Source organism: Carassius auratus, unplaced genomic scaffold, assembly GCF_003368295.1.
Source record: "Carassius auratus strain Wakin unplaced genomic scaffold, ASM336829v1 scaf_tig00214261, whole genome shotgun sequence".
Classification (NCBI taxonomy): domain Eukaryota; kingdom Metazoa; phylum Chordata; class Actinopteri; order Cypriniformes; family Cyprinidae; genus Carassius; species Carassius auratus.
The window spans coordinates 18,445-45,372 of record NW_020527584.1 but is presented as its reverse complement, the minus strand read 5'-3'; the positions used below and the strand labels follow the sequence as shown (position 1 = coordinate 45,372).

General features: G+C 56.0%; 2 protein-coding genes and 1 long non-coding RNA gene across 3 annotated transcripts; all 3 read left to right on the top strand.

Moving 5' to 3' along the window:
• Positions 1-6,602: 6,602 nt before the first annotated feature.
• On the top strand, positions 6,603-9,747 carry LOC113091714 (fibroin heavy chain-like; the record flags this gene model as incomplete). The annotated part of the gene is made up of 3 exons (XM_026257283.1): positions 6,603-6,855; positions 7,856-8,227; positions 9,350-9,747. Coding segments are annotated over exons 1-3 (864 nt in total), but the record flags the coding sequence as incomplete, so codon positions are not given.
• Positions 9,748-16,950: 7,203 nt separating this feature from the next.
• Positions 16,951-20,418, top strand: LOC113091710 (fibroin heavy chain-like; the record flags this gene model as incomplete). The annotated part of the gene is made up of 3 exons (XM_026257280.1): positions 16,951-17,205; positions 18,208-18,441; positions 19,889-20,418. Coding segments are annotated over exons 1-3 (858 nt in total), but the record flags the coding sequence as incomplete, so codon positions are not given.
• Positions 20,419-25,385: 4,967 nt separating this feature from the next.
• On the top strand, positions 25,386-26,656 carry LOC113091712 (uncharacterized). The gene is made up of 3 exons (XR_003287422.1): positions 25,386-25,598; positions 25,832-25,963; positions 26,599-26,656. It is a non-coding gene; the product is annotated as an uncharacterized LOC113091712 (long non-coding RNA).
• Positions 26,657-26,928: the final 272 nt, after the last annotated feature.

The window sequence follows — 26,928 nt, the reverse complement described above, 5'->3', positions numbered from 1 at the left end:
TGGAGCAGGAGCAGGACAGGGAAGCGGCACTGGCCAGGGCGCTGGAGCAGGAGCCGGACAGGGAAGTGGCGCTGGAGCAGGAGCAGGACAGGGAAGCGGCGCTGGAGCAGGAGCCGGACAGGGAAGCGGCGCTGGAGCAGGAGCCGGACAGGGAAGCGGCTATGGCCAGGGCGCTGGAGCAGGACAGGGAAGCGGCTATGGCCAGGGCGCAGGAGCTGGACAGGGAAGCGGCTATGGCCAGGGCGCAGGAGCTGGACAGGGAAGCGGCTATGGCCAGGGCGCAGGAGCTGGACAGGGAAGCGGCTATGGCCAGGGCGCAGGAGCTGGACAGGGAAGCGGCTATGGCCAGGGCGCAGGAGCTGGACAGGGAAGCGGCTATGGCCAGGGCGCAGGAGCTGGACAGGGAAGCGGCTATGGCCAGGGCGCTGGAGCAGGACAGGGAAGCGGCTATGGCCAGGGCGCTGGAGCAGGACAGGGAAGCGGCTATGGCCAGGGCGCAGGAGCTGGACAGGGAAGCGGCTATGGCCAGGGCGCAGGAGCTGGACAGGGAAGCGGCTATGGCCAGGGCGCAGGAGCTGGACAGGGAAGCGGCTATGGCCAGGGCGCAGGAGCTGGACAGGGAAGCGGCTATGGCCAGGGCGCAGGAGCTGGACAGGGAAGCGGCTATGGCCAGGGCGCTGGAGCAGGACAGGGAAGCGGCGCTGGAGCAGGACAGGGAAGCGGCGCTGGAGCAGGACAGGGAAGCGGCGCTGGAGCAGGACAGGGAAGCGGCGCTGGAGCAGGACAGGGAAGCGGCGCTGGAGCAGGACAGGGAAGCGGCGCTGGAGCAGGACAGGGAAGCGGCGCTGGAGCAGGACAGGGAAGCGGCTATGGCCAGGGCGCTGGAGCAGGACAGGGAAGCGGCGCTGGAGCAGGACAGGGAAGCGGCTATGGCCAGGGCGCTGGAGCAGGACAGGGAAGCGGCGCTGGAGCAGGACAGGGAAGCGGCGCTGGAGCAGGACAGGGAAGCGGCGCTGGAGCAGGACAGGGAAGCGGCGCTGGAGCAGGACAGGGAAGCGGCGCTGGTGCAGGACAGGGAAGAGGCTATGGCCAGGGCGCTGGAGCAGGACAGGGAAGCGGCGCTGGAGCAGGACAGGGAAGCGGCGCTGGAGCAGGACAGGGAAGCGGCTATGGCCAGGGCGCTGGAGCAGGACAGGGAAGCGGCGCTGGAGCAGGACAGGGAAGCGGCTATGGCCAGGGCGCTGGAGCAGGACAGGGAAGCGGCGCTGGAGCAGGACAGGGAAGCGGCGCTGGAGCAGGACAGGGAAGCGGCGCTGGAGCAGGACAGGGAAGCGGCGCTGGAGCAGGACAGGGAAGCGGCTATGGCCAGGGCGCTGGAGCAGGACAGGGAAGCGGCTATGGCCAGGGTGCTGGAGCAGGACAGGGAAGCGGTGCTGGAGCAGGACAGGGAAGCGGCTATGGCCAGGGCGCTGGAGCAGGACAGGGAAGCGGCGCTGGAGCAGGACAGGGAAGCGGCGCTGGAGCAGGACAGGGAAGCGGTGCTGGAGCAGGACAGGGAAGCGGCTATGGCCAGGGCGCTGGAGCAGGACAGGGAAGCGGCTATGGCCAGGGTGCTGGAGCAGGACAGGGAAGCGGTGCTGGAGCAGGACAGGGAAGCGGCTATGGCCAGGGCGCTGGAGCAGGACAGGGAAGCGGCGCTGGAGCAGGACAGGGAAGCGGTGCTGGAGCAGGACAGGGAACGGCTATGGCCAGGGCGCTGGAGCAGGACAGGGAAGCGGCTATGGCCAGGGCGCTGGAGCAGGACAGGGAAGCGGCTATGGCCAGGGCGCAGGAGCAGGACAGGGAAGCGGCGCTGGAGCAGGAGCAGGACAGGGAAGCGGCGCTGGAGCAGGAGCAGGACAGGGAAGCGGCGCTGGAGCAGGAGCAGGACAGGGAAGCGGCGCTGGAGCAGGAGCAGGACAGGGAAGCGGCGCTGGAGCAGGACAGGGAAGCGGCGCTGGCCAGGGCGCTGGAGCAGGAGCCGGACAGGGAAGTGGCGCTGGAGCAGGAGCCGGACAGGGAAGCGGCGCTGGAGCAGGAGCAGGACAGGGAAGCGGCGCTGGAGCAGGACAGGGAAGCGGCGCTGGCCAGGGCGCTGGAGCAGGAGCCGGACAGGGAAGTGGCGCTGGAGCAGGAGCCGGACAGGGAAGCGGCGCTGGCCAGGGCGCTGGAGCAGGAGCCGGACAGGGAAGCGGCGCTGGAGCAGGAGCAGGACAGGGAAGCGGCGCTGGCCAGGGCGCTGGAGCAGGACAGGGAAGCGGCTATGGCCAGGGCGCTGGAGCAGGAGCAGGACAGGGAAGCGGTGCAGGAGCAGGACAGGGAAGCGGCGCTGGCCAGGGCGCTGGAGCAGGACAGGGAAGCGGCTATGGCCAGGGCGCTGGAGCAGGACAGGGAAGCGGCGCTGGAGCAGGAGCAGGACAGGGAAGCGGCGCTGGAGCAGGAGCAGGACAGGGAAGCGGCGCTGGAGCAGGAGCAGGACAGGGAAGCGGCGCTGGAGCAGGAGCAGGACAGGGAAGCGGCACTGGCCAGGGCGCTGGAGCAGGAGCCGGACAGGGAAGCGGCGCTGGAGCAGGAGCCGGACAGGGAAGCGGCGCTGGAGCAGGAGCCGGACAGGGAAGCGGCGCTGGAGCAGGAGCCGGACAGGGAAGCGGCGCTGGAGCAGGAGCCGGACAGGGAAGCGGCGCTGGAGCAGGAGCCGGACAGGGAAGCGGCGCTGGAGCAGGAGCCGGACAGGGAAGCGGCGCTGGAGCAGGAGCCGGACAGGGAAGCGGCGCTGGAGCAGGAGCAGGACAGGGAAGCGGCGCAGGAGCAGGACAGGGAAGCGGCGCTGGCCAGGGCTCTGGAGCCGGACAGGGAAGCGGCGCTGGGGCAGGACAGGGAAGCGGCGCTGGGGCAGGACAGGGAAGCGGCGCTGGGGCAGGACAGGGAAGCGGCGCTGGGGCAGGACAGGGAAGCGGCGCTGGGGCAGGAGCCGGACAGGGAAGCGGCGCTGGGGCAGGAGCCGGACAGGGAGCTGGCCAGGGCGCTGGGGCAGGAGCCGGACAGGGAGCTGGCCAGGGCGCTGGAGCAGGACAGGGAAGCGGCTATGGCCAGGGCGCTGGAGCAGGACAGGGAAGCGGCGCTGGAGCAGGACAGGGAAGCGGCGCTGGAGCAGGACAGGGAAGCGGCGCTGGAGCAGGACAGGGAAGCGGCGCTGGAGCAGGACAGGGAAGCGGCGCTGGAGCAGGACAGGGAAGCGGCGCTGGAGCAGGACAGGGAAGCGGCGCTGGAGCAGGACAGGGAAGCGGCTATGGCCAGGGCGCTGGAGCAGGACAGGGAAGCGGCGCTGGCCAGGGCGCTGGAGCAGGACAGGGAAGTGGCGCTGGAGCAGGACAGGGAAGCGGCTATGGCCAGGGCGCTGGAGCAGGACAGGGAAGCGGCGCTGGAGCAGGACAGGGAAGCGGCTATGGCCAGGGCGCTGGAGCAGGACAGGGAAGCGGCTATGGCCAGGGCGCTGGAGCAGGACAGGGAAGCGGCGCTGGCCAGGGCGCTGGAGCAGGACAGGGAAGCGGCGCTGGAGCAGGACAGGGAAGCGGCTATGGCCAGGGCGCTGGAGCAGGACAGGGAAGCGGCGCTGGAGCAGGACAGGGAAGCGGCTATGGCCAGGGCGCTGGAGCAGGACAAGGAAGCGGCTATGGCCAGGGCGCTGGAGCAGGAGCAGGACAGGGAAGTGGTCAAGGGAAGTGTCGGGGATGTGGCAAAGGTCAATGTCGCCTTTAGGGACATGTTCATGGGAATTTTGCATAATACTTTCTGGGGGTCTTTTCCAATGCTTTTGTTCAGATGTCATGTTTTCCCTGTTTGCTCAAACTGTTTAGAAAGATTTTCTGACTCTCTCTACCACTACTATCACCTCAAATAAATAAAAAATTGCTTGATTTGAAGAGTTTGTGTTTGGTATCATTTTGCTCTCACATAACCGCTCTCTGGCATCAGTGCTGTAAGTTCCTCTCCCCGAGTACTGGACAATTAGCAAATTATGATCTATCTTTTTTGCCAATTTAAAAGAACTGTTTTGTGTATTTAAATTTATTCTTGGGTAGCTGAATAGTCTGCAGCCATTATTCCAGTTGGAAGTCATTGTATTATGCCGATTTGGTGCTCTAGAAACCTTTCATGAATGCTGAAATTGGTTCCATAAGTTCTTGTGATTCTTGAGGCAATACATTAAAGATGGCATGTTTCTAAGAGACGTCGATTCTTAAACAGTCGTCCTAATAAATATAGGAATAGCATAACCGATGTTACAGGTCAAAAGCTTCTTGTGGACTTATAATTGGAATAAAGCTTGGCGTGTTTGTGAAAAATACGGTTTAAATAAAGTAAGAGGCTTTATTTAAAATGTTTCATGGTAGGGGTGTCGCGATATACCGATATTAGCATGTCCGCAATATTTTATATGAACAGTTCTGTTATGATTACACCACGTTAATACTCCAGCGCCACTACCTGGTTGAGCTCCCAGGTGGCAGTATTGTGTCTTAACGCTGGCACCTGTCACACAAGAAGACACAGCCACTCTGAGGAGAGCAGTGTTTCTCAGAGTAAGTTGCCATTCTTTTTCTAGTCCTAGACTGGGAAATGTTATATTAACCTGTTAACAGCGGTTGTCTGTGTTCCTACATTTAAGTAAAGGGTGATTTTATTTAAGTACCACGTTTTCTTTGCTCGTCTTGTTTTTGTATTTTCAATCAATATGGCCTGTGCGTAGCTACGAAAAACTGAGCAAACACATTGCTACGTTAAACTTGTAAAATGTTAAGTTGGTCGCAGTGCCATGCACTTAATGCCTCATCTGCGGTCATTCTTCAATCAGGTTCATTAGTTAACATATAAATGACAAATAATAATGAACAATATTTCCACAGCACTTAGTTCATGCTAATTTCAGCATTAGCTTATGAATTAATAAAATCTCAAGTTGTCTTTGTAAACATTAATGTTCTGTGACCTAACATGAACAATGAATGACTCTACACAATTTATTAATCTTTGTTTGTCAATAAAAATAACGTATTGTTCACTGTTCGTTCATGTTAATTAATACATTAATGTTAACAAACCATCTCATTGTAAGGAGTTACCATAAATATTTATTCCTCACTGTTGAACTTGACCATATTTTCTCTCTTGATATTTCATAGGAGCTACAAAGAAGATGGAGAAAGCCAGAGTATTGTGTCCTGCGTTTATCCTTCTGTTCGTTGGGTGAAAAAGGACAAACTGAAAGACAAAAAATAATTTGACTACCGCCCCCCCAAGGTTTCTATAGTATATCGATAAGGCCACAATAACCGTGATATGAAAAATCTACTATCGTGACAGCCCTATTTAATGGTATATGTGGCTAAAGTGTGTTAGAGATTTAATCTGGATCTTGATTATCCCTGCGATTTGTTTGGTCAATGGAACAGGAGTCTATATTATACATGTATTTTGTAATTGTGTTTATATGAATTTTTGTTTTTTGGGTGGATGTGCAAAATGTAATGGAAAAAGTATTGCTTCCCAGTAAAATAACTTTGATACGTATGCGTTCAGATGAATGTAATAACTTTTTATTATTTTGGGTAAGGTATCGGTTCAAGCCAAATTTCATCCATTTTCTTCAGGAGACTTGAGGACTACCGCACCAGTTTGGAGAACATCGTTAATAAAAACAAGACTTGTAATTTTTTTTTAATACAGTTGTTGATTTACTGAATAAATGGTTTGCACACTCTTGTACATTTACTGTTGTAAATTTTGTTCTGGATAATTTTAAGAAAAAAAAAATAAAAGATTAAGAAGAACCGGCACGCACCGCTTCGGTCTGTCTGATGTGACAAAGACAGTGCACCACACAAACAGATTTTCAACCAGAGTCTCGACTGAACACAGGAAATCTCGCGAGACTTCAGAATAATCATGGCGGACGATATGCAGGAAGAAATTGCAATGATAGTGTTTGGAATGATTTTATACACGACACGTCGTATAAACATTTGTGCTGTTGCCACAAATCAACAAGATGATCCTCCATCTCTGCTGTCCGCAACAATTTCACTTTGTGCTGCGCCATGACGGCTTCAGTCTTCCATCATCTCGCTTTCTGATTGGATACGGTTTCGTTTCACGTGATAATCTCCAGAGCGTGCACGCATTTTTCCTCGGGCTTCCCCCCCACACATCAGGATTCTGATCGTAAATATTAAACGTGTTAAATATTTACGATTCGCGATCGGGGCGTCTCCGATGTTCTTCCGATCAGATTCGGACACTCTTAACACACCTCACGGCAAGAGAAAATCAGATAACATAATCTGTAGAACAGTCAAGATAATCGGGACATAGCTATGATTGTCGGAAGGGGAGAAATCGGCCCAAAATCAGACCGATTATCTTCTGGCGTGTACCCAGCGTAAATTTATGACATGGCTAGAACGTAGCATTCAGCAGGTCCAACCCCAATCATACACACCTGAACAAGCTAATCAAGGCATTTCAGATTACTAGAAAGCTACAGGCAGGTGAGTTTGATCAGGGTTGGAATTAACCTGTTTTCCTTCAATCTTTAAAATCCCATTTTACAGAAGTTGGTATTGCAGCAACAAGTAATCGTTTTAGTTTTGTGTTCTTTGCTGTCTGCTTGTCCTGACGCACCGATTCACTGCATTTTCCAGCAGAGATCACAGGCTGGGAGGATGACAGCTCGAATGTATTTCTCGTTGATTGCTGTTTTTTTCTGTCTGTTTGGATACTTCAGCATAGCTCGCGCTATTCAAAGACGAACCACAGGTGAAAAGATCTGTTAATTTCATTACAGAACCTGAAGAAATGCAGAAATGAGTGACTTTCAGTCTTTGAAAATAGTTAACATCGCTTATGAATGCGTAGTAGGTTTTAAACCGCTTTTGATATGAAGCAGACAAATGCATAAACTTTGTATTTCGGTTTGAGACCCATTGCAAAACCACAGATTTACAAATGGTGAAACCGCACTCCCCTTATAATCCTCTTGAATTCTCTAGTGGATGGTTTCTGTCCGGAGAGGCTGATGGTCGAACCATCCCATCGAGGCTGTTCCTCTGATGAAGACTGCCCTGGAGGGCACAAATGCTGTCGATTTGAATTTGGGCCTGTTTGCGTGCTGCCTGTTTTCAGTGAGTTTCAGTTAATAATCGATGCTAAGGTTAAACTCACACACACACACACATACTAGTAACACTCTGGATTCAATGTAAGTCCTAAGCAGAGAGTTTGCCTTTAGTTGTTCTCTAAAGTCGGATTGAAATCATCCCTTGGGATGGCTTTAAGGACCGGATGGATTTACAAAATAAAAAGGAATAATGCTTCAAACAGTGGTTCTCAATTCCAGTCCCGGGGACCCCTTGCTCGTCCCTTGCTAAAGCCATCCCTTTGCATGTCCCCCTTATTTAACACCCCAGATTGTGATCATCAGCTTGTCAGGAGAGAGATCCAGGAACTGGACCAACAAGCTGATGATTTCAATCCGGTGTGTTAAGTAAGGGTGTTCCATGACTGGAATTGAGAACCACTGACTTGGAATGGAATTCTTTCTTTAGATAAAACTTGCCATTCACCAACCCTGATCAAAGCCGCCTACCTCAGATTTTTCTAATGATCCCAAAGACATTGACTGGCACTGATTAACATGCTCGGGTGTGTTTGACTAGGGTTGGAGCTAAACTCTGCAGGAATGTGGATCTCGAAGTCCAGATTTAAGGATCTCTGGTCTATATGCACAAACTAAAGCTGACTATCTGTGTTCATGCAGTGAAGCCAGGTCAATGTCCCATACCGGAGATGATCCCACTCTGTGCTGATAGCTGTTTCAATGATGGCCAGTGTCCTGCCACACAGAAATGTTGCCCAACCACCGGTGGCTTTGCATGCAGTGAACCGCGTGGCCAGGGAAGAGGTCAGGCAACTTGCCATGGAAACGGTTCTGGCCAGGGAAGCGGCTATGGCCAGGGCGCGGGTCAGGGAAGCGGCTATGGCCAGGGCGCGGGTCAGGGAAGCGGCTATGGCCAGGGCGCGGGTCAGGGAAGCGGCTATGGCCAGGGCGCGGGACAGGGCGCGGGACAGGGAAGCGGCTATGGCCAGGGTGCGGGACAGGGCGCAGGACAGGGAAGCGGCTATGGCCAGGGCGCAGGTCAGGGAAGCGGCTTTGGCCAGGGTGCAGGTAAGGGTGCTGGCCAGGGAAGCGGCTATGGCCTGGGAAGCGGCTATGGCCAGGGTGCAGGAGCTGGACAGGGAAGTGGCGCAGGAGTTGGACAGGGAAGCGGCTATGGCCAGGGCGCTGGAGCAGGACAGGGAAGCGGCTATGGCCAGGGCGCAGGAGCTGGACAGGGAAGCGGCTATGGCCAGGGCGCAGGAGCTGGACAGGGAAGCGGCTATGGCCAGGGCGCAGGAGCTGGACAGGGAAGCGGCTATGGCCAGGGCGCAGGAGCTGGACAGGGAAGCGGCTATGGCCAGGGCGCAGGAGCTGGACAGGGAAGCGGCTATGGCCAGGGCGCTGGAGCAGGACAGGGAAGCGGCTATGGCCAGGGCGCTGGAGCAGGACAGGGAAGCGGCTATGGCCAGGGCGCAGGAGCTGGACAGGGAAGCGGCTATGGCCAGGGCGCAGGAGCTGGACAGGGAAGCGGCTATGGCCAGGGCGCAGGAGCTGGACAGGGAAGCGGCTATGGCCAGGGCGCAGGAGCTGGACAGGGAAGCGGCTATGGCCAGGGCGCAGGAGCTGGACAGGGAAGCGGCTATGGCCAGGGCGCTGGAGCAGGACAGGGAAGCGGCTATGGCCAGGGCGCTGGAGCAGGACAGGGAAGCGGCTATGGCCAGGGCGCAGGAGCTGGACAGGGAAGCGGCTATGGCCAGGGCGCAGGAGCTGGACAGGGAAGCGGCTATGGCCAGGGCGCAGGAGCTGGACAGGGAAGCGGCTATGGCCAGGGCGCTGGAGCAGGACAGGGAAGCGGCGCTGGAGCAGGACAGGGAAGCGGCGCTGGAGCAGGACAGGGAAGCGGCGCTGGAGCAGGACAGGGAAGCGGCGCTGGAGCAGGACAGGGAAGCGGCGCTGGAGCAGGACAGGGAAGCGGCGCTGGAGCAGGACAGGGAAGCGGCGCTGGAGCAGGACAGGGAAGCGGCGCTGGAGCAGGACAGGGAAGCGGCTATGGCCAGGGCGCTGGAGCAGGACAGGGAAGCGGCGCTGGAGCAGGACAGGGAAGCGGCTATGGCCAGGGCGCTGGAGCAGGACAGGGAAGCGGCGCTGGAGCAGGACAGGGAAGCGGCGCTGGAGCAGGACAGGGAAGCGGCGCTGGAGCAGGACAGGGAAGCGGCGCTGGAGCAGGACAGGGAAGCGGCGCTGGTGCAGGACAGGGAAGAGGCTATGGCCAGGGCGCTGGAGCAGGACAGGGAAGCGGCGCTGGAGCAGGACAGGGAAGCGGCGCTGGAGCAGGACAGGGAAGCGGCTATGGCCAGGGCGCTGGAGCAGGACAGGGAAGCGGCGCTGGAGCAGGACAGGGAAGCGGCTATGGCCAGGGCGCTGGAGCAGGACAGGGAAGCGGCGCTGGAGCAGGACAGGGAAGCGGCGCTGGAGCAGGACAGGGAAGCGGCGCTGGAGCAGGACAGGGAAGCGGCGCTGGAGCAGGACAGGGAAGCGGCGCTGGAGCAGGACAGGGAAGCGGCTATGGCCAGGGCGCTGGAGCAGGACAGGGAAGCGGCTATGGCCAGGGTGCTGGAGCAGGACAGGGAAGCGGTGCTGGAGCAGGACAGGGAAGCGGCTATGGCCAGGGCGCTGGAGCAGGACAGGGAAGCGGCGCTGGAGCAGGACAGGGAAGCGGTGCTGGAGCAGGACAGGGAAGCGGCTATGGCCAGGGCGCTGGAGCAGGACAGGGAAGCGGCTATGGCCAGGGCGCTGGAGCAGGACAGGGAAGCGGCTATGGCCAGGGCGCAGGAGCAGGACAGGGAAGCGGCGCTGGAGCAGGAGCAGGACAGGGAAGCGGCGCTGGAGCAGGAGCAGGACAGGGAAGCGGCGCTGGAGCAGGACAGGGAAGCGGCGCTGGCCAGGGCGCTGGAGCAGGAGCCGGACAGGGAAGTGGCGCTGGAGCAGGAGCAGGACAGGGAAGCGGCGCTGGAGCAGGAGCAGGACAGGGAAGCGGCGCTGGAGCAGGACAGGGAAGCGGCGCTGGCCAGGGCGCTGGAGCAGGAGCCGGACAGGGAAGTGGCGCTGGAGCAGGAGCCGGACAGGGAAGCGGCGCTGGCCAGGGCGCTAGAGCAGGAGCCGGACAGGGAAGCGGCGCTGGAGCAGGAGCAGGACAGGGAAGCGGCGCTGGCCAGGGCGCTGGAGCAGGACAGGGAAGCGGCTATGGCCAGGGCGCTGGAGCAGGAGCAGGACAGGGAAGCGGTGCAGGAGCAGGACAGGGAAGCGGCGCTGGCCAGGGCGCTGGAGCAGGACAGGGAAGCGGCTATGGCCAGGGCGCTGGAGCAGGACAGGGAAGCGGCTATGGCCAGGGCGCTGGAGCAGGACAGGGAAGCGGCGCTGGAGCAGGAGCAGGACAGGGAAGCGGCGCTGGAGCAGGAGCAGGACAGGGAAGCGGCGCTGGAGCAGGAGCAGGACAGGGAAGCGGCGCTGGAGCAGGAGCAGGACAGGGAAGCGGCACTGGCCAGGGCGCTGGAGCAGGAGCCGGACAGGGAAGTGGCGCTGGAGCAGGAGCAGGACAGGGAAGCGGCGCTGGAGCAGGAGCCGGACAGGGAAGCGGCGCTGGAGCAGGAGCCGGACAGGGAAGCGGCTATGGCCAGGGCGCTGGAGCAGGACAGGGAAGCGGCTATGGCCAGGGCGCAGGAGCTGGACAGGGAAGCGGCTATGGCCAGGGCGCAGGAGCTGGACAGGGAAGCGGCTATGGCCAGGGCGCAGGAGCTGGACAGGGAAGCGGCTATGGCCAGGGCGCAGGAGCTGGACAGGGAAGCGGCTATGGCCAGGGCGCTGGAGCAGGACAGGGAAGCGGCTATGGCCAGGGCGCTGGAGCAGGACAGGGAAGCGGCTATGGCCAGGGCGCTGGAGCAGGACAGGGAAGCGGCTATGGCCAGGGCGCAGGAGCTGGACAGGGAAGCGGCTATGGCCAGGGCGCAGGAGCTGGACAGGGAAGCGGCTATGGCCAGGGCGCAGGAGCTGGACAGGGAAGCGGCTATGGCCAGGGCGCAGGAGCTGGACAGGGAAGCGGCTATGGCCAGGGCGCAGGAGCTGGACAGGGAAGCGGCTATGGCCAGGGCGCTGGAGCAGGACAGGGAAGCGGCGCTGGAGCAGGACAGGGAAGCGGCGCTGGAGCAGGACAGGGAAGCGGCGCTGGAGCAGGACAGGGAAGCGGCGCTGGAGCAGGACAGGGAAGCGGCTATGGCCAGGGCGCTGGAGCAGGACAGGGAAGCGGCGCTGGAGCAGGACAGGGAAGCGGCTATGGCCAGGGCGCTGGAGCAGGACAGGGAAGCGGCGCTGGAGCAGGACAGGGAAGCGGCGCTGGAGCAGGACAGGGAAGCGGCGCTGGAGCAGGACAGGGAAGCGGCGCTGGAGCAGGACAGGGAAGCGGCGCTGGTGCAGGACAGGGAAGAGGCTATGGCCAGGGCGCTGGAGCAGGACAGGGAAGCGGCGCTGGAGCAGGACAGGGAAGCGGCGCTGGAGCAGGACAGGGAAGCGGCTATGGCCAGGGCGCTGGAGCAGGACAGGGAAGCGGCGCTGGAGCAGGACAGGGAAGCGGCTATGGCCAGGGCGCTGGAGCAGGACAGGGAAGCGGCGCTGGAGCAGGACAGGGAAGCGGCGCTGGAGCAGGACAGGGAAGCGGCGCTGGAGCAGGACAGGGAAGCGGCGCTGGAGCAGGACAGGGAAGCGGCGCTGGAGCAGGACAGGGAAGCGGCTATGGCCAGGGCGCTGGAGCAGGACAGGGAAGCGGCTATGGTCAGGGTGCTGGAGCAGGACAGGGAAGCGGTGCTGGAGCAGGACAGGGAAGCGGCTATGGCCAGGGCGCTGGAGCAGGACAGGGAAGCGGCGCTGGAGCAGGACAGGGAAGCGGTGCTGGAGCAGGACAGGGAAGCGGCTATGGCCAGGGCGCTGGAGCAGGACAGGGAAGCGGCTATGGCCTGGGCGCTGGAGCAGGACAGGGAAGCGGCTATGGCCAGGGCGCAGGAGCAGGACAGGGAAGCGGCGCTGGAGCAGGAGGCAGGAGCAGGACAGGGAAGCGGCGCTGGAGCAGGAGCAGGACAGGGAAGCGGCGCTGGAGCAGGAGCAGGACAGGGAAGCGGCGCTGGAGCAGGACAGGGAAGCGGCGCTGGCCAGGGCGCTGGAGCAGGAGCCGGACAGGGAAGTGGCGCTGGAGCAGGAGCCGGACAGGGAAGCGGCGCTGGCCAGGGCGCTGGAGCAGGAGCCGGACAGGGAAGCGGCGCTGGAGCAGGAGCAGGACAGGGAAGCGGCGCTGGCCAGGGCGCTGGAGCAGGACAGGGAAGCGGCTATGGCCAGGGCGCTGGAGCAGGAGCAGGACAGGGAAGCGGTGCAGGAGCAGGACAGGGAAGCGGCGCTGGCCAGGGCGCTGGAGCAGGACAGGGAAGCGGCTATGGCCAGGGCGCTGGAGCAGGACAGGGAAGCGGCGCTGGAGCAGGAGCAGGACAGGGAAGCGGCGCTGGAGCAGGAGCAGGACAGGGAAGCGGCGCTGGAGCAGGAGCAGGACAGGGAAGCGGCGCTGGAGCAGGAGCAGGACAGGGAAGCGGCGCTGGAGCAGGAGCAGGACAGGGAAGCGGCACTGGCCAGGGCGCTGGAGCAGGAGCCGGACAGGGAAGTGGCGCTGGAGCAGGAGCAGGACAGGGAAGCGGCGCTGGAGCAGGAGCCGGACAGGGAAGCGGCGCTGGAGCAGGAGCCGGACAGGGAAGCGGCGCTGGAGCAGGAGCCGGACAGGGAAGCGGCGCTGGAGCAGGAGCCGGACAGGGAAGCGGCGCTGGAGCAGGAGCCGGACAGGGAAGCGGCGCTGGAGCAGGAGCCGGACAGGGAAGCGGCGCTGGAGCAGGAGCCGGACAGGGAAGCGGCGCTGGAGCAGGAGCAGGACAGGGAAGCGGCGCAGGAGCAGGACAGGGAAGCGGCGCTGGCCAGGGCTCTGGAGCCGGACAGGGAAGCGGCGCTGGGGCAGGACAGGGAAGCGGCGCTGGGGCAGGACAGGGAAGCGGCGCTGGGGCAGGACAGGGAAGCGGCGCTGGGGCAGGAGCCGGACAGGGAAGCGGCGCTGGGGCAGGAGCCGGACAGGGAGCTGGCCAGGGCGCTGGGGCAGGAGCCGGACAGGGAGCTGGCCAGGGCGCTGGAGCAGGACAGGGAAGCGGCTATGGCCAGGGCGCTGGAGCAGGACAGGGAAGCGGCGCTGGAGCAGGACAGGGAAGCGGCGCTGGAGCAGGACAGGGAAGCGGCGCTGGAGCAGGACAGGGAAGCGGCGCTGGAGCAGGACAGGGAAGCGGCGCTGGAGCAGGACAGGGAAGCGGCGCTGGAGCAGGACAGGGAAGCGGCGCTGGAGCAGGACAGGGAAGCGGCGCTGGAGCAGGACAGGGAAGCGGCGCTGGAGCAGGACAGGGAAGCGGCTATGGCCAGGGCGCTGGAGCAGGACAGGGAAGCGGCGCTGGCCAGGGCGCTGGAGCAGGACAGGGAAGCGGCGCTGGAGCAGGACAGGGAAGCGGCTATGGCCAGGGCGCTGGAGCAGGACAGGGAAGCGGCGCTGGAGCAGGACAGGGAAGCGGCTATGGCCAGGGCGCTGGAGCAGGACAGGGAAGCGGCTATGGCCAGGGCGCTGGAGCAGGACAGGGAAGCGGCGCTGGCCAGGGCGCTGGAGCAGGACAGGGAAGCGGCGCTGGAGCAGGACAGGGAAGCGGCTATGGCCAGGGCGCTGGAGCAGGACAGGGAAGCGGCGCTGGAGCAGGACAGGGAAGCGGCTATGGCCAGGGCGCTGGAGCAGGACAAGGAAGCGGCTATGGCCAGGGCGCTGGAGCAGGAGCAGGACAGGGAAGTGGTCAAGGGAAGTGTCGGGGATGTGGCAAAGGTCAATGTCGCCTTTAGGGACATGTTCATGGGAATTTTGCATAATACTTTCTGGGGGTCTTTTCCAATGCTTTTGTTCAGATGTCATGTTTTCCCTGTTTGCTCAAACTGTTTAGAAAGATTTTCTGACTCTCTCTACCACTACTATCACCTCAAATAAATAAAAAATTGCTTGATTTGAAGAGTTTGTGTTTGGTATCATTTTGCTCTCACATAACCGCTCTCTGGCATCAGTGCTGTAAGTTCCTCTCCCCGAGTACTGGACAATTAGCAAATTATGATCTATCTTTTTTGCCAATTTAAAAGAACTGTTTTGTGTATTTAAATTTATTCTTGGGTAGCTGAATAGTCTGCAGCCATTATTCCAGTTGGAAGTCATTGTATTATGCCGATTTGGTGCTCTAGAAACCTTTCATGAATGCTGAAATTGGTTCCATAAGTTCTTGTGATTCTTGAGGCAATACATTAAAGATGGCATGTTTCTAAGAGACGTCGATTCTTAAACAGTCGTCCTAATAAATATAGGAATAGCATAACCGATGTTACAGGTCAAAAGCTTCTTGTGGACTTATAATTGGAATAAAGCTTGGCGTGTTTGTGAAAAATACGGTTTAAATCAAGTAAGAGGCTTTATTTAAAATGTTTCATGGTAGGGGTGTCGCGATATACCGATATTAGCATGTCCGCAATATTTTATATGAACAGTTCTGTTATGATTACACCACGTTAATACTCCAGCGCCACTACCTGGTTGAGCTCCCAGGTGGCAGTATTGTGTCTTAACGCTGGCACCTGTCACACAAGAAGACACAGCCACTCTGAGGAGAGCAGTGTTTCTCAGAGTAAGTTGCCATTCTTTTTCTAGTCCTAGACTGGGAAATGTTATATTAACCTGTTAACAGCGGTTGTCTGTGTTCCTACATTTAAGTAAAGGGTGATTTTATTTAAGTACCACGTTTTCTTTGCTCGTCTTGTTTTTGTATTTTCAATCAATATGGCCTGTGCGTAGCTACGAAAAACTGAGCAAACACATTGCTACGTTAAACTTGTAAAATGTTAAGTTGGTCGCAGTGCCATGCACTTAATGCCTCATCTGCGGTCATTCTTCAATCAGGTTCATTAGTTAACATATAAATGACAAATAATAATGAACAATATTTCCACAGCACTTAGTTCATGCTAATTTCAGCATTAGCTTATGAATTAATAAAATCTCAAGTTGTCTTTGTAAACATTAATGTTCTGTGACCTAACATGAACAATGAATGACTCTACACAATTTATTAATCTTTGTTTGTCAATAAAAATAACGTATTGTTCACTGTTCGTTCATGTTAATTAATACATTAATGTTAACAAACCATCTCATTGTAAGGAGTTACCATAAATATTTATTCCTCACTGTTGAACTTGACCATATTTTCTCTCTTGATATTTCATAGGAGCTACAAAGAAGATGGAGAAAGCCAGAGTATTGTGTCCTGCGTTTATCCTTCTGTTCGTTGGGTGAAAAAGGACAAACTGAAAGACAAAAAATAATTTGACTACCGCCCCCCCAAGGTTTCTATAGTATATCGATAAGGCCACAATAACCGTGATATGAAAAATCTACTATCGTGACAGCCCTATTTAATGGTATATGTGGCTAAAGTGTGTTAGAGATTTAATCTGGATCTTGATTATCCCTGCGATTTGTTTGGTCAATGGAACAGGAGTCTATATTATACATGTATTTTGTAATTGTGTTTATATGAATTTTTGTTTTTTGGGTGGATGTGCAAAATGTAATGGAAAAAGTATTGCTTCCCAGTAAAATAACTTTGATACGTATGCGTTCAGATGAATGTAATAACTTTTTATTATTTTGGGTAAGGTATCGGTTCAAGCCAAATTTCATCCATTTTCTTCAGGAGACTTGAGGACTACCGCACCAGTTTGGAGAACATCGTTAATAAAAACAAGACTTGTAATTTTTTTTTAATACAGTTGTTGATTTACTGAATAAATGGTTTGCACACTCTTGTACATTTACTGTTGTAAATTTTGTTCTGGATAATTTTAAGAAAAAAAAAATAAAAGATTAAGAAGAACCGGCACGCACCGCTTCGGTCTGTCTGATGTGACAAAGACAGTGCACCACACAAACAGATTTTCAACCAGAGTCTCGACTGAACACAGGAAATCTCGCGAGACTTCAGAATAATCATGGCGGACGATATGCAGGAAGAAATTGCAATGATAGTGTTTGGAATGATTTTATACACGACACGTCGTATAAACATTTGTGCTGTTGCCACAAATCAACAAGATGATCCTCCATCTCTGCTGTCCGCAACAATTTCACTTTGTGCTGCGCCATGACGGCTTCAGTCTTCCATCATCTCGCTTTCTGATTGGATACGGTTTCGTTTCACGTGATAATCTCCAGAGCGTGCACGCATTTTTCCTCGGGCTTCCCCCCACACATCAGGATTCTGATCGTAAATATTAAACGTGTTAAATATTTACGATTCGCGATCGGGGCGTCTCCGATGTTCTTCCGATCAGATTCGGACACTCTTAACACACCTCACGGCAAGAGAAAATCAGATAACATAATCTGTAGAACAGTCAAGATAATCGGGACATAGCTATGATTGTCGGAAGGGGAGAAATCGGCCCAAAATCAGACCGATTATCTTCTGGCGTGTACCCAGCGTAAATTTATGACATGGCTAGAACGTAGCATTCAGCAGGTCCAACCCCAATCATACACACCTGAACAAGCTAATCAAGGCATTTCAGATTACTAGAAAGCTACAGGCAGGTGAGTTTGATCAGGGTTGGAATTAACCTGTTTTCCTTCAATCTTTAAAATCCCATTTTACAGAAGTTGGTATTGCAGCAACAAGTAATCGTTTTAGTTTTGTGTTCTTTGCTGTCTGCTTGTCCTGACGCACCGATTCACTGCATTTTCCAGCAGAGATCACAGGCTGGGAGGATGACAGCTCGAATGTATTTCTCGTTGATTGCTGTTTTTTTCTGTCTGTTTGGATACTTCAGCATAGCTCGCGCTATTCAAAGACGAACCACAGGTGAAAAGATCTGTTAATTTCATTACAGAACCTGAAGAAATGCAGAAATGAGTGACTTTCAGTCTTTGAAAATAGTTAACATCGCTTATGAATGCGTAGTAGGTTTTAAACCGCTTTTGATATGAAGCAGACAAATGCATAAACTTTGTATTTCGGTTTGAGACCCATTGCAAAACCACAGATTTACAAATGGTGAAACCGCACTCCCCTTATAATCCTCTTGAATTCTCTAGTGGATGGTTTCTGTCCGGAGAGGCTGATGGTCGAACCATCCCATCGAGGCTGTTCCTCTGATGAAGACTGCCCTGGAGGGCACAAATGCTGTCGATTTGAATTTGGGCCTGTTTGCGTGCTGCCTGTTTTCAGTGAGTTTCAGTTAATAATCGATGCTAAGGTTAAACTCACACACACACACACACATACTAGTAACACTCTGGATTCAATGTAAGTCCTAAGCAGAGAGTTTGCCTTTAGTTGTTCTCTAAAGTCGGATTGAAATCATCCCTTGGGATGGCTTTAAGGACCGGATGGATTTACAAAATAAAAAGGAATAATGCTTCAAACAGTGGTTCTCAATTCCAGTCCCGGGGACCCCTTGCTCGTCCCTTGCTAAAGCCATCCCTTTGCATGTCCCCCTTATTTAACACCCCAGATTGTGATCATCAGCTTGTCAGGAGAGAGATCCAGGAACTGGACCAACAAGCTGATGATTTCAATCCGGTGTGTTAAGTAAGGGTGTTCCATGACTGGAATTGAGAACCACTGACTTGGAATGGAATTCTTTCTTTAGATAAAACTTGCCATTCACCAACCCTGATCAAAGCCGCCTACCTCAGATTTTTCTAATGATCCCAAAGACATTGACTGGCACTGATTAACATGCTCGGGTGTGTTTGACTAGGGTTGGAGCTAAACTCTGCAGGAATGTGGATCTCGAAGTCCAGATTTAAGGATCTCTGGTCTATATGCACAAACTAAAGCTGACTATCTGTGTTCATGCAGTGAAGCCAGGTCAATGTCCCATACCGGAGATGATCCCACTCTGTGCTGATAGCTGTTTCAATGATGGCCAGTGTCCTGCCACACAGAAATGTTGCCCAACCACCGGTGGCTTTGCATGCAGTGAACCGCGTGGCCAGGGAAGAGGTCAGGCAACTTGCCATGGAAACGGTTCTGGCCAGGGAAGCGGCTATGGCCAGGGCGCGGGTCAGGGAAGCGGCTATGGCCAGGGCGCGGGTCAGGGAAGCGGCTATGGCCAGGGCGCGGGTCAGGGAAGCGGCTATGGCCAGGGCGCGGGACAGGGCGCGGGACAGGGAAGCGGCTATGGCCAGGGTGCGGGACAGGGCGCAGGACAGGGAAGCGGCTATGGCCAGGGCGCAGGTCAGGGAAGCGGCTTTGGCCAGGGTGCAGGACAGGGTGCTGGCCAGGGAAGCGGCTATGGCCTGGGAAGCGGCTATGGCCAGGGTGCAGGAGCTGGACAGGGAAGTGGCGCAGGAGTTGGACAGGGAAGCGGCTATGGCCAGGGCGCTGGAGCAGGACAGGGAAGCGGCTATGGCCAGGGCGCAGGAGCTGGACAGGGAAGCGGCTATGGCCAGGGCGCAGGAGCTGGACAGGGAAGCGGCTATGGCCAGGGCGCAGGAGCTGGACAGGGAAGCGGCTATGGCCAGGGCGCAGGAGCTGGACAGGGAAGCGGCTATGGCCAGGGCGCAGGAGCTGGACAGGGAAGCGGCTATGGCCAGGGCGCAGGAGCTGGACAGGGAAGCGGCTATGGCCAGGGCGCTGGAGCAGGACAGGGAAGCGGCTATGGCCAGGGCGCAGGAGCTGGACAGGGAAGCGGCTATGGCCAGGGCGCAGGAGCTGGACAGGGAAGCGGCTATGGCCAGGGCGCAGGAGCTGGACAGGGAAGCGGCTATGGCCAGGGCGCAGGAGCTGGACAGGGAAGCGGCTATGGCCAGGGCGCAGGAGCTGGACAGGGAAGCGGCTATGGCCAGGGCGCAGGAGCTGGACAGGGAAGCGGCTATGGCCAGGGCGCAGGAGCTGGACAGGGAAGCGGCTATGGCCAGGGCGCTGGAGCAGGACAGGGAAGCGGCTATGGCCAGGGCGCTGGAGCAGGACAGGGAAGCGGCTATGGCCAGGGCGCAGGAGCTGGACAGGGAAGCGGCTATGGCCAGGGCGCAGGAGCTGGACAGGGAAGCGGCTATGGCCAGGGCGCAGGAGCTGGACAGGGAAGCGGCTATGGCCAGGGTGCAGGAGCTGGACAGGGAAGCGGCTATGGCCAGGGCGCTGGAGCAGGACAGGGAAGCGGCGCTGGAGCAGGACAGGGAAGCGGCGCTGGAGCAGGACAGGGAAGCGGCGCTGGAGCAGGACAGGGAAGCGGCGCTGGAGCAGGACAGGGAAGCGGCGCTGGAGCAGGACAGGGAAGCGGCGCTGGAGCAGGACAGGGAAGCGGCGCTGGAGCAGGACAGGGAAGCGGCTATGGCCAGGGCGCTGGAGCAGGACAGGGAAGCGGCGCTGGAGCAGGACAGGGAAGCGGCTATGGCCAGGGCGCTGGAGGGAGGGCCAGGACAGGGAAGCGGCGCTGGAGCAGGACAGGGAAGCGGCGCTGGAGCAGGACAGGGAAGCGGCGCTGGAGCAGGACAGGGAAGCGGCGCTGGAGCAGGACAGGGAAGCGGCGCTGGTGCAGGACAGGGAAGAGGCTATGGCCAGGGCGCTGGAGCAGGACAGGGAAGCGGCGCTGGAGCAGGACAGGGAAGCGGCGCTGGAGCAGGACAGGGAAGCGGCGCTGGAGCAGGACAGGGAAGCGGCGCTGGAGCAGGACAGGGAAGCGGCGCTGGAGCAGGACAGGGAAGCGGCGCTGGAGCAGGACAGGGAAGCGGCGCTGGAGCAGGACAGGGAAGCGGCGCTGGTGCAGGACAGGGAAGAGGCTATGGCCAGGGCGCTGGAGCAGGACAGGGAAGCGGCGCTGGAGCAGGACAGGGAAGCGGCGCTGGAGCAGGACAGGGAAGCGGCTATGGCCAGGGCGCTGGAGCAGGACAGGGAAGCGGCACTGGAGCAGGACAGGGAAGCGGCTATGGCCAGGGCGCTGGAGCAGGACAGGGAAGCGGCGCTGGAGCAGGACAGGGAAGCGGCGCTGGAGCAGGACAGGGAAGCGGCGCTGGAGCAGGACAGGGAAGCGGCGCTGGAGCAGGACAGGGAAGCGGCGCTGGAGCAGGACAGGGAAGCGGCTATGGCCAGGGCGCTGGAGCAGGACAGGGAAGCGGCTATGGCCAGGGCGCTGGAGCAGGACAGGGAAGCGGCTATGGCCAGGGTGCTGGAGCAGGACAGGGAAGCGGTGCTGGAGCAGGACAGGGAAGCGGCGCTGGAGCAGGACAGGGAAGCGGCTATGGCCAGGGCGCTGGAGCAGGACAGGGAAGCGGCGCTGGAGCAGGACAGGGAAGCGGTGCTGGAGCAGGACAGGGAAGCGGCTATGGCCAGGGCGCTGGAGCAGGACAGGGAAGCGGCTATGGCCAGGGCGCTGGAGCAGGACAGGGAAGCGGCTATGGCCAGGGCGCTGGAGCAGGACAGGGAAGCGGCTATGGCCAGGGCGCAGGAGCAGGACAGGGAAGCGGCGCTGGAGCAGGAGCAGGACAGGGAAGCGGCGCTGGAGCAGGAGCAGGACAGGGAAGCGGCGCTGGAGCAGGACAGGGAAGCGGCGCTGGCCAGGGCGCTGGAGCAGGAGCCGGACAGGGAAGTGGCGCTGGAGCAGGAGCCGGACAGGGAAGCGGCGCTGGCCAGGGCGCTGGAGCAGGAGCCGGACAGGGAAGCGGCGCTGGAGCAGGAGCAGGACAGGGAAGCGGCGCTGGCCAGGGCGCTGGAGCAGGACAGGGAAGCGGCTATGGCCAGGGCGCTGGAGCAGGAGCAGGACAGGGAAGCGGTGCAGGAGCAGGACAGGGAAGCGGCGCTGGCCAGGGCGCTGGAGCAGGACAGGGAAGCGGCTATGGCCAGGGCGCTGGAGCAGGACAGGGAAGCGGCGCTGGAGCAGGAGCAGGACAGGGAAGCGGCGCTGGAGCAGGAGCAGGACAGGGAAGCGGCGCTGGAGCAGGAGCAGGACAGGGAAGCGGCGCTGGAGCAGGAGCAGGACAGGGAAGCGGCGCTGGAGCAGGAGCAGGACAGGGAAGCGGCACTGGCCAGGGCGCTGGAGCAGGAGCCGGACAGGGAAGTGGCGCTGGAGCAGGAGCCGGACAGGGAAGCGGCGCTGGAGCAGGAGCCGGACAGGGAAGCGGCGCTGGAGCAGGAGCCGGACAGGGAAGCGGCGCTGGAGCAGGAGCCGGACAGGGAAGCGGCGCTGGAGCAGGAGCAGGACAGGGAAGCGGCGCAGGAGCAGGACAGGGAAGCGGCGCTGGCCAGGGCTCTGGAGCCGGACAGGGAAGCGGCGCTGGGGCAGGACAGGGAAGCGGCGCTGGGGCAGGACAGGGAAGCGGCGCTGGGGCAGGACAGGGAAGCGGCGCTGGGGCAGGAGCCGGACAGGGAAGCGGCGCTGGGGCAGGAGCCGGACAGGGAGCTGGCCAGGGCGCTGGGGCAGGAGCCGGACAGGGAGCTGGCCAGGGCGCTGGGGCAGGAGCCGGACAGGGAGCTGGCCAGGGCGCTGGGGCAGGAGCCGGACAGGGAGCTGGCCAGGGCGCTGGAGCAGGACAGGGAAGCGGCTATGGCCAGGGCGCTGGAGCAGGACAGGGAAGCGGCTATGGCCAGGGCGCTGGAGCAGGACAGGGAAGCGGCGCTGGAGCAGGACAGGGAAGCGGCGCTGGAGCAGGACAGGGAAGCGGCGCTGGAGCAGGACAGGGAAGCGGCGCTGGAGCAGGACAGGGAAGCGGCGCTGGAGCAGGACAGGGAAGCGGCGCTGGAGCAGGACAGGGAAGCGGCGCTGGCCAGGGCGCTGGAGCAGGACAGGGAAGTGGCGCTGGAGCAGGACAGGGAAGCGGCTATGGCCAGGGCGCTGGAGCAGGACAGGGAAGCGGCGCTGGAGCAGGACAGGGAAGCGGCTATGGCCAGGGCGCTGGAGCAGGACAGGGAAGCGGCTATGGCCAGGGCGCTGGAGCAGGACAGGGAAGCGGCGCTGGCCAGGGCGCTGGAGCAGGACAGGGAAGCGGCGCTGGAGCAGGACAGGGAAGCGGCTATGGCCAGGGCGCTGGAGCAGGACAGGGAAGCGGCGCTGGAGCAGGACAGGGAAGCGGCTATGGCCAGGGCGCTGGAGCAGGACAAGGAAGCGGCTATGGCCAGGGCGCTGGAGCAGGAGCAGGACAGGGAAGTGGTCAAGGGAAGTGTCGGGGATGTGGCAAAGGTCAATGTCGCCTTTAGGGACATGTTCATGGGAATTTTGCATAATACTTTCTGGGGGTCTTTTCCAATGCTTTTGTTCAGATGTCATGTTTTCCCTGTTTGCTCAAACTGTTTAGAAAGATTTTCTGACTCTCTCTACCACTACTATCACCTCAAATAAATAAAAAATTGCTTGATTTGAAGAGTTTGTGTTTGGTATCATTTTGCTCTCACATAACCGCTCTCTGGCATCAGTGCTGTAAGTTCCTCTCCCCGAGTACTGGACAATTAGCAAATTATGATCTATCTTTTTTGCCAATTTAAAAGAACTGTTTTGTGTATTTAAATTTATTCTTGGGTAGCTGAATAGTCTGCAGCCATTATTCCAGTTGGAAGTCATTGTATTATGCCGATTTGGTGCTCTAGAAACCTTTCATGAATGCTGAAATTGGTTCCATAAGTTCTTGTGATTCTTGAGGCAATACATTAAAGATGGCATGTTTCTAAGAGACGTCGATTCTTAAACAGTCGTCCTAATAAATATAGGAATAGCATAACCGATGTTACAGGTCAAAAGCTTCTTGTGGACTTATAATTGGAATAAAGCTTGGCGTGTTTGTGAAAAATACGGTTTAAATCAAGTAAGAGGCTTTATTTAAAATGTTTCATGGTAGGGGTGTCGCGATATACCGATATTAGCATGTCCGCAATATTTTATATGAACAGTTCTGTTATGATTACACCACGTTAATACTCCAGCGCCACTACCTGGTTGAGCTCCCAGGTGGCAGTATTGTGTCTTAACGCTGGCACCTGTCACACAAGAAGACACAGCCACTCTGAGGAGAGCAGTGTTTCTCAGAGTAAGTTGCCATTCTTTTTCTAGTCCTAGACTGGGAAATGTTATATTAACCTGTTAACAGCGGTTGTCTGTGTTCCTACATTTAAGTAAAGGGTGATTTTATTTAATAAGTACCACGTTTTCTTTGCTCGTCTTGTTTTTGTATTTTCAATCAATATGGCCTGTGCGTAGCTACGAAAAACTGAGCAAACACATTGCTACGTTAAACTTGTAAAATGTTAAGTTGGTCGTAGTGCCATGCACTTAATGCCTCATCTGCGGTCATTCTTCAATCAGGTTCATTAGTTAACATATAAATGACAATTAATAATGAACAATATTTCCACAGCACTTAGTTCATGCTAATTTCAGCATTAGCTTATGAATTAATAAAATCTCAAGTTGTCTTTGTAAACATTAATGTTCTGTGAACTAACATGAACAATGAATGACTCTACACAATTTATTAATCTTTGTTTGTCAATAAAAATAACGTATTGTTCACTGTTCGTTCATGTTAATTAATACATTAATGTTAACAAACCATCTCATTGTAAGGAGTTACCATAAATATTTATTCCTCACTGTTGAACTTGACCATATTTTCTCTCTTGATATTTCATAGGAGCTACAAAGAAGATGGAGAAAGCCAGAGTATTGTGTCCTGCGTTTATCCTTCTGTTCGTTGGGTGAAAAAGGACAAACTGAAAGACAAAAAATAATTTGACTACCGCCCCCCCAAGGTTTCTATAGTATATCGATAAGGCCACAATAACCGTGATATGAAAAATCTACTATCGTGACAGCCCTATTTAATGGTATATGTGGCTAAAGTGTGTTAGAGATTTAATCTGGATCTTGATTATCCCTGCGATTTGTTTGGTCAATGGAACAGGAGTCTATATTATACATGTATTTTGTAATTGTGTTTATATGAATTTTTGTTTTTTGGGTGGATGTGCAAAATGTAATGGAAAAAGTATTGCTTCCCAGTAAAATAACTTTGATACGTATGCGTTCAGATGAATGTAATAACTTTTTATTATTTTGGGTAAGGTATCGGTTCAAGCCAAATTTCATCCATTTTCTTCAGGAGACTTGAGGACTACCGCACCAGTTTGGAGAACATCGTTAATAAAAACAAGACTTGTAATTTTTTTTAATACAGTTGTTGATTTACTGAATAAATGGTTTGCACACTCTTGTACATTTACTGTTGTAAATTTTGTTCTGGATAATTTTAAGAAAAAAAAAATAAAAGATTAAGAAGAACCGGCACGCACCGCTTCGGTCTGTCTGATGTGACAAAGACAGTGCACCACACAAACAGATTTTCAACCAGAGTCTCGACTGAACACAGGAAATCTCGCGAGACTTCAGAATAATCATGGCGGACGATATGCAGGAAGAAATTGCAATGATAGTGTTTGGAATGATTTTATACACGACACGTCGTATAAACATTTGTGCTGTTGCCACAAATCAACAAGATGATCCTCCATCTCTGCTGTCCGCAACAATTTCACTTTGTGCTGCGCCATGACGGCTTCAGTCTTCCATCATCTCGCTTTCTGATTGGATACGGTTTCGTTTCACGTGATAATCTCCAGAGCGTGCACGCATTTTTCCTCGGGCTTCCCCCCCACACATCAGGATTCTGATCGTAAATATTAAACGTGTTAAATATTTACGATTCGCGATCGGGGCGTCTCCGATGTTCTTCCGATCAGATTCGGACACTCTTAACACACCTCACGGCAAGAGAAAATCAGATAACATAATCTGTAGAACAGTCAAGATAATCGGGACATAGCTATGATTGTCGGAAGGGGAGAAATCGGCCCAAAATCAGACCGATTATCTTCTGGCGTGTACCCAGCGTAAATTTATGACATGGCTAGAACGTAGCATTCAGCAGGTCCAACCCCAATCATACACACCTGAACAAGCTAATCAAGGCATTTCAGATTACTAGAAAGCTACAGGCAGGTGAGTTTGATCAGGGTTGGAATTAACCTGTTTTCCTTCAATCTTTAAAATCCCATTTTACAGAAGTTGGTATTGCAGCAACAAGTAATCGTTTTAGTTTTGTGTTCTTTGCTGTCTGCTTGTCCTGACGCACCGATTCACTGCATTTTCCAGCAGAGATCACAGGCTGGGAGGATGACAGCTCGAATGTATTTCTCGTTGATTGCTGTTTTTTTCTGTCTGTTTGGATACTTCAGCATAGCTCGCGCTATTCAAAGACGAACCACAGGTGAAAAGATCTGTTAATTTCATTACAGAACCTGAAGAAATGCAGAAATGAGTGACTTTCAGTCTTTGAAAATAGTTAACATCGCTTATGAATGCGTAGTAGGTTTTAAACCGCTTTTGATATGAAGCAGACAAATGCATAAACTTTGTATTTCGGTTTGAGACCCATTGCAAAACCACAGATTTACAAATGGTGAAACCGCACTCCCCTTATAATCCTCTTGAATTCTCTAGTGGATGGTTTCTGTCCGGAGAGGCTGATGGTCGAACCATCCCATCGAGGCTGTTCCTCTGATGAAGACTGCCCTGGAGGGCACAAATGCTGTCGATTTGAATTTGGGCCTGTTTGCGTGCTGCCTGTTTTCAGTGAGTTTCAGTTAATAATCGATGCTAAGGTTAAACTCACACACACACACACATACTAGTAACACTCTGGATTCAATGTAAGTCCTAAGCAGAGAGTTTGCCTTTAGTTGTTCTCTAAAGTCGGATTGAAATCATCCCTTGGGATGGCTTTAAGGACCGGATGGATTTACAAAATAAAAAGGAATAATGCTTCAAACAGTGGTTCTCAATTCCAGTCCCGGGGACCCCTTGCTCGTCCCTTGCTAAAGCCATCCCTTTGCATGTCCCCCTTATTTAACACCCCAGATTGTGATCATCAGCTTGTCAGGAGAGAGATCCAGGAACTGGACCAACAAGCTGATGATTTCAATCCGGTGTGTTAAGTAAGGGTGTTCCATGACTGGAATTGAGAACCACTGACTTGGAATGGAATTCTTTCTTTAGATAAAACTTGCCATTCACCAACCCTGATCAAAGCCGCCTACCTCAGATTTTTCTAATGATCCCAAAGACATTGACTGGCACTGATTAACATGCTCGGGTGTGTTTGACTAGGGTTGGAGCTAAACTCTGCAGGAATGTGGATCTCGAAGTCCAGATTTAAGGATCTCTGGTCTATATGCACAAACTAAAGCTGACTATCTGTGTTCATGCAGTGAAGCCAGGTCAATGTCCCATACCGGAGATGATCCCACTCTGTGCTGATAGCTGTTTTCAATGATGGCCAGTGTCCTGCCACACAGAAATGTTGCCCAACCACCGGTGGCTTTGCATGCAGTGAACCGCGTGGCCAGGGAAGAGGTCAGGCAACTTGCCATGGAAACGGTTCTGGCCAGGGAAGCGGCTATGGCCAGGGCGCGGGTCAGGGAAGCGGCTATGGCCAGGGCGCGGGTCAGGGAAGCGGCTATGGCCAGGGCGCGGGTCAGGGAAGCGGCTATGGCCAGGGCGCGGGACAGGGCGCGGGACAGGGAAGCGGCTATGGCCAG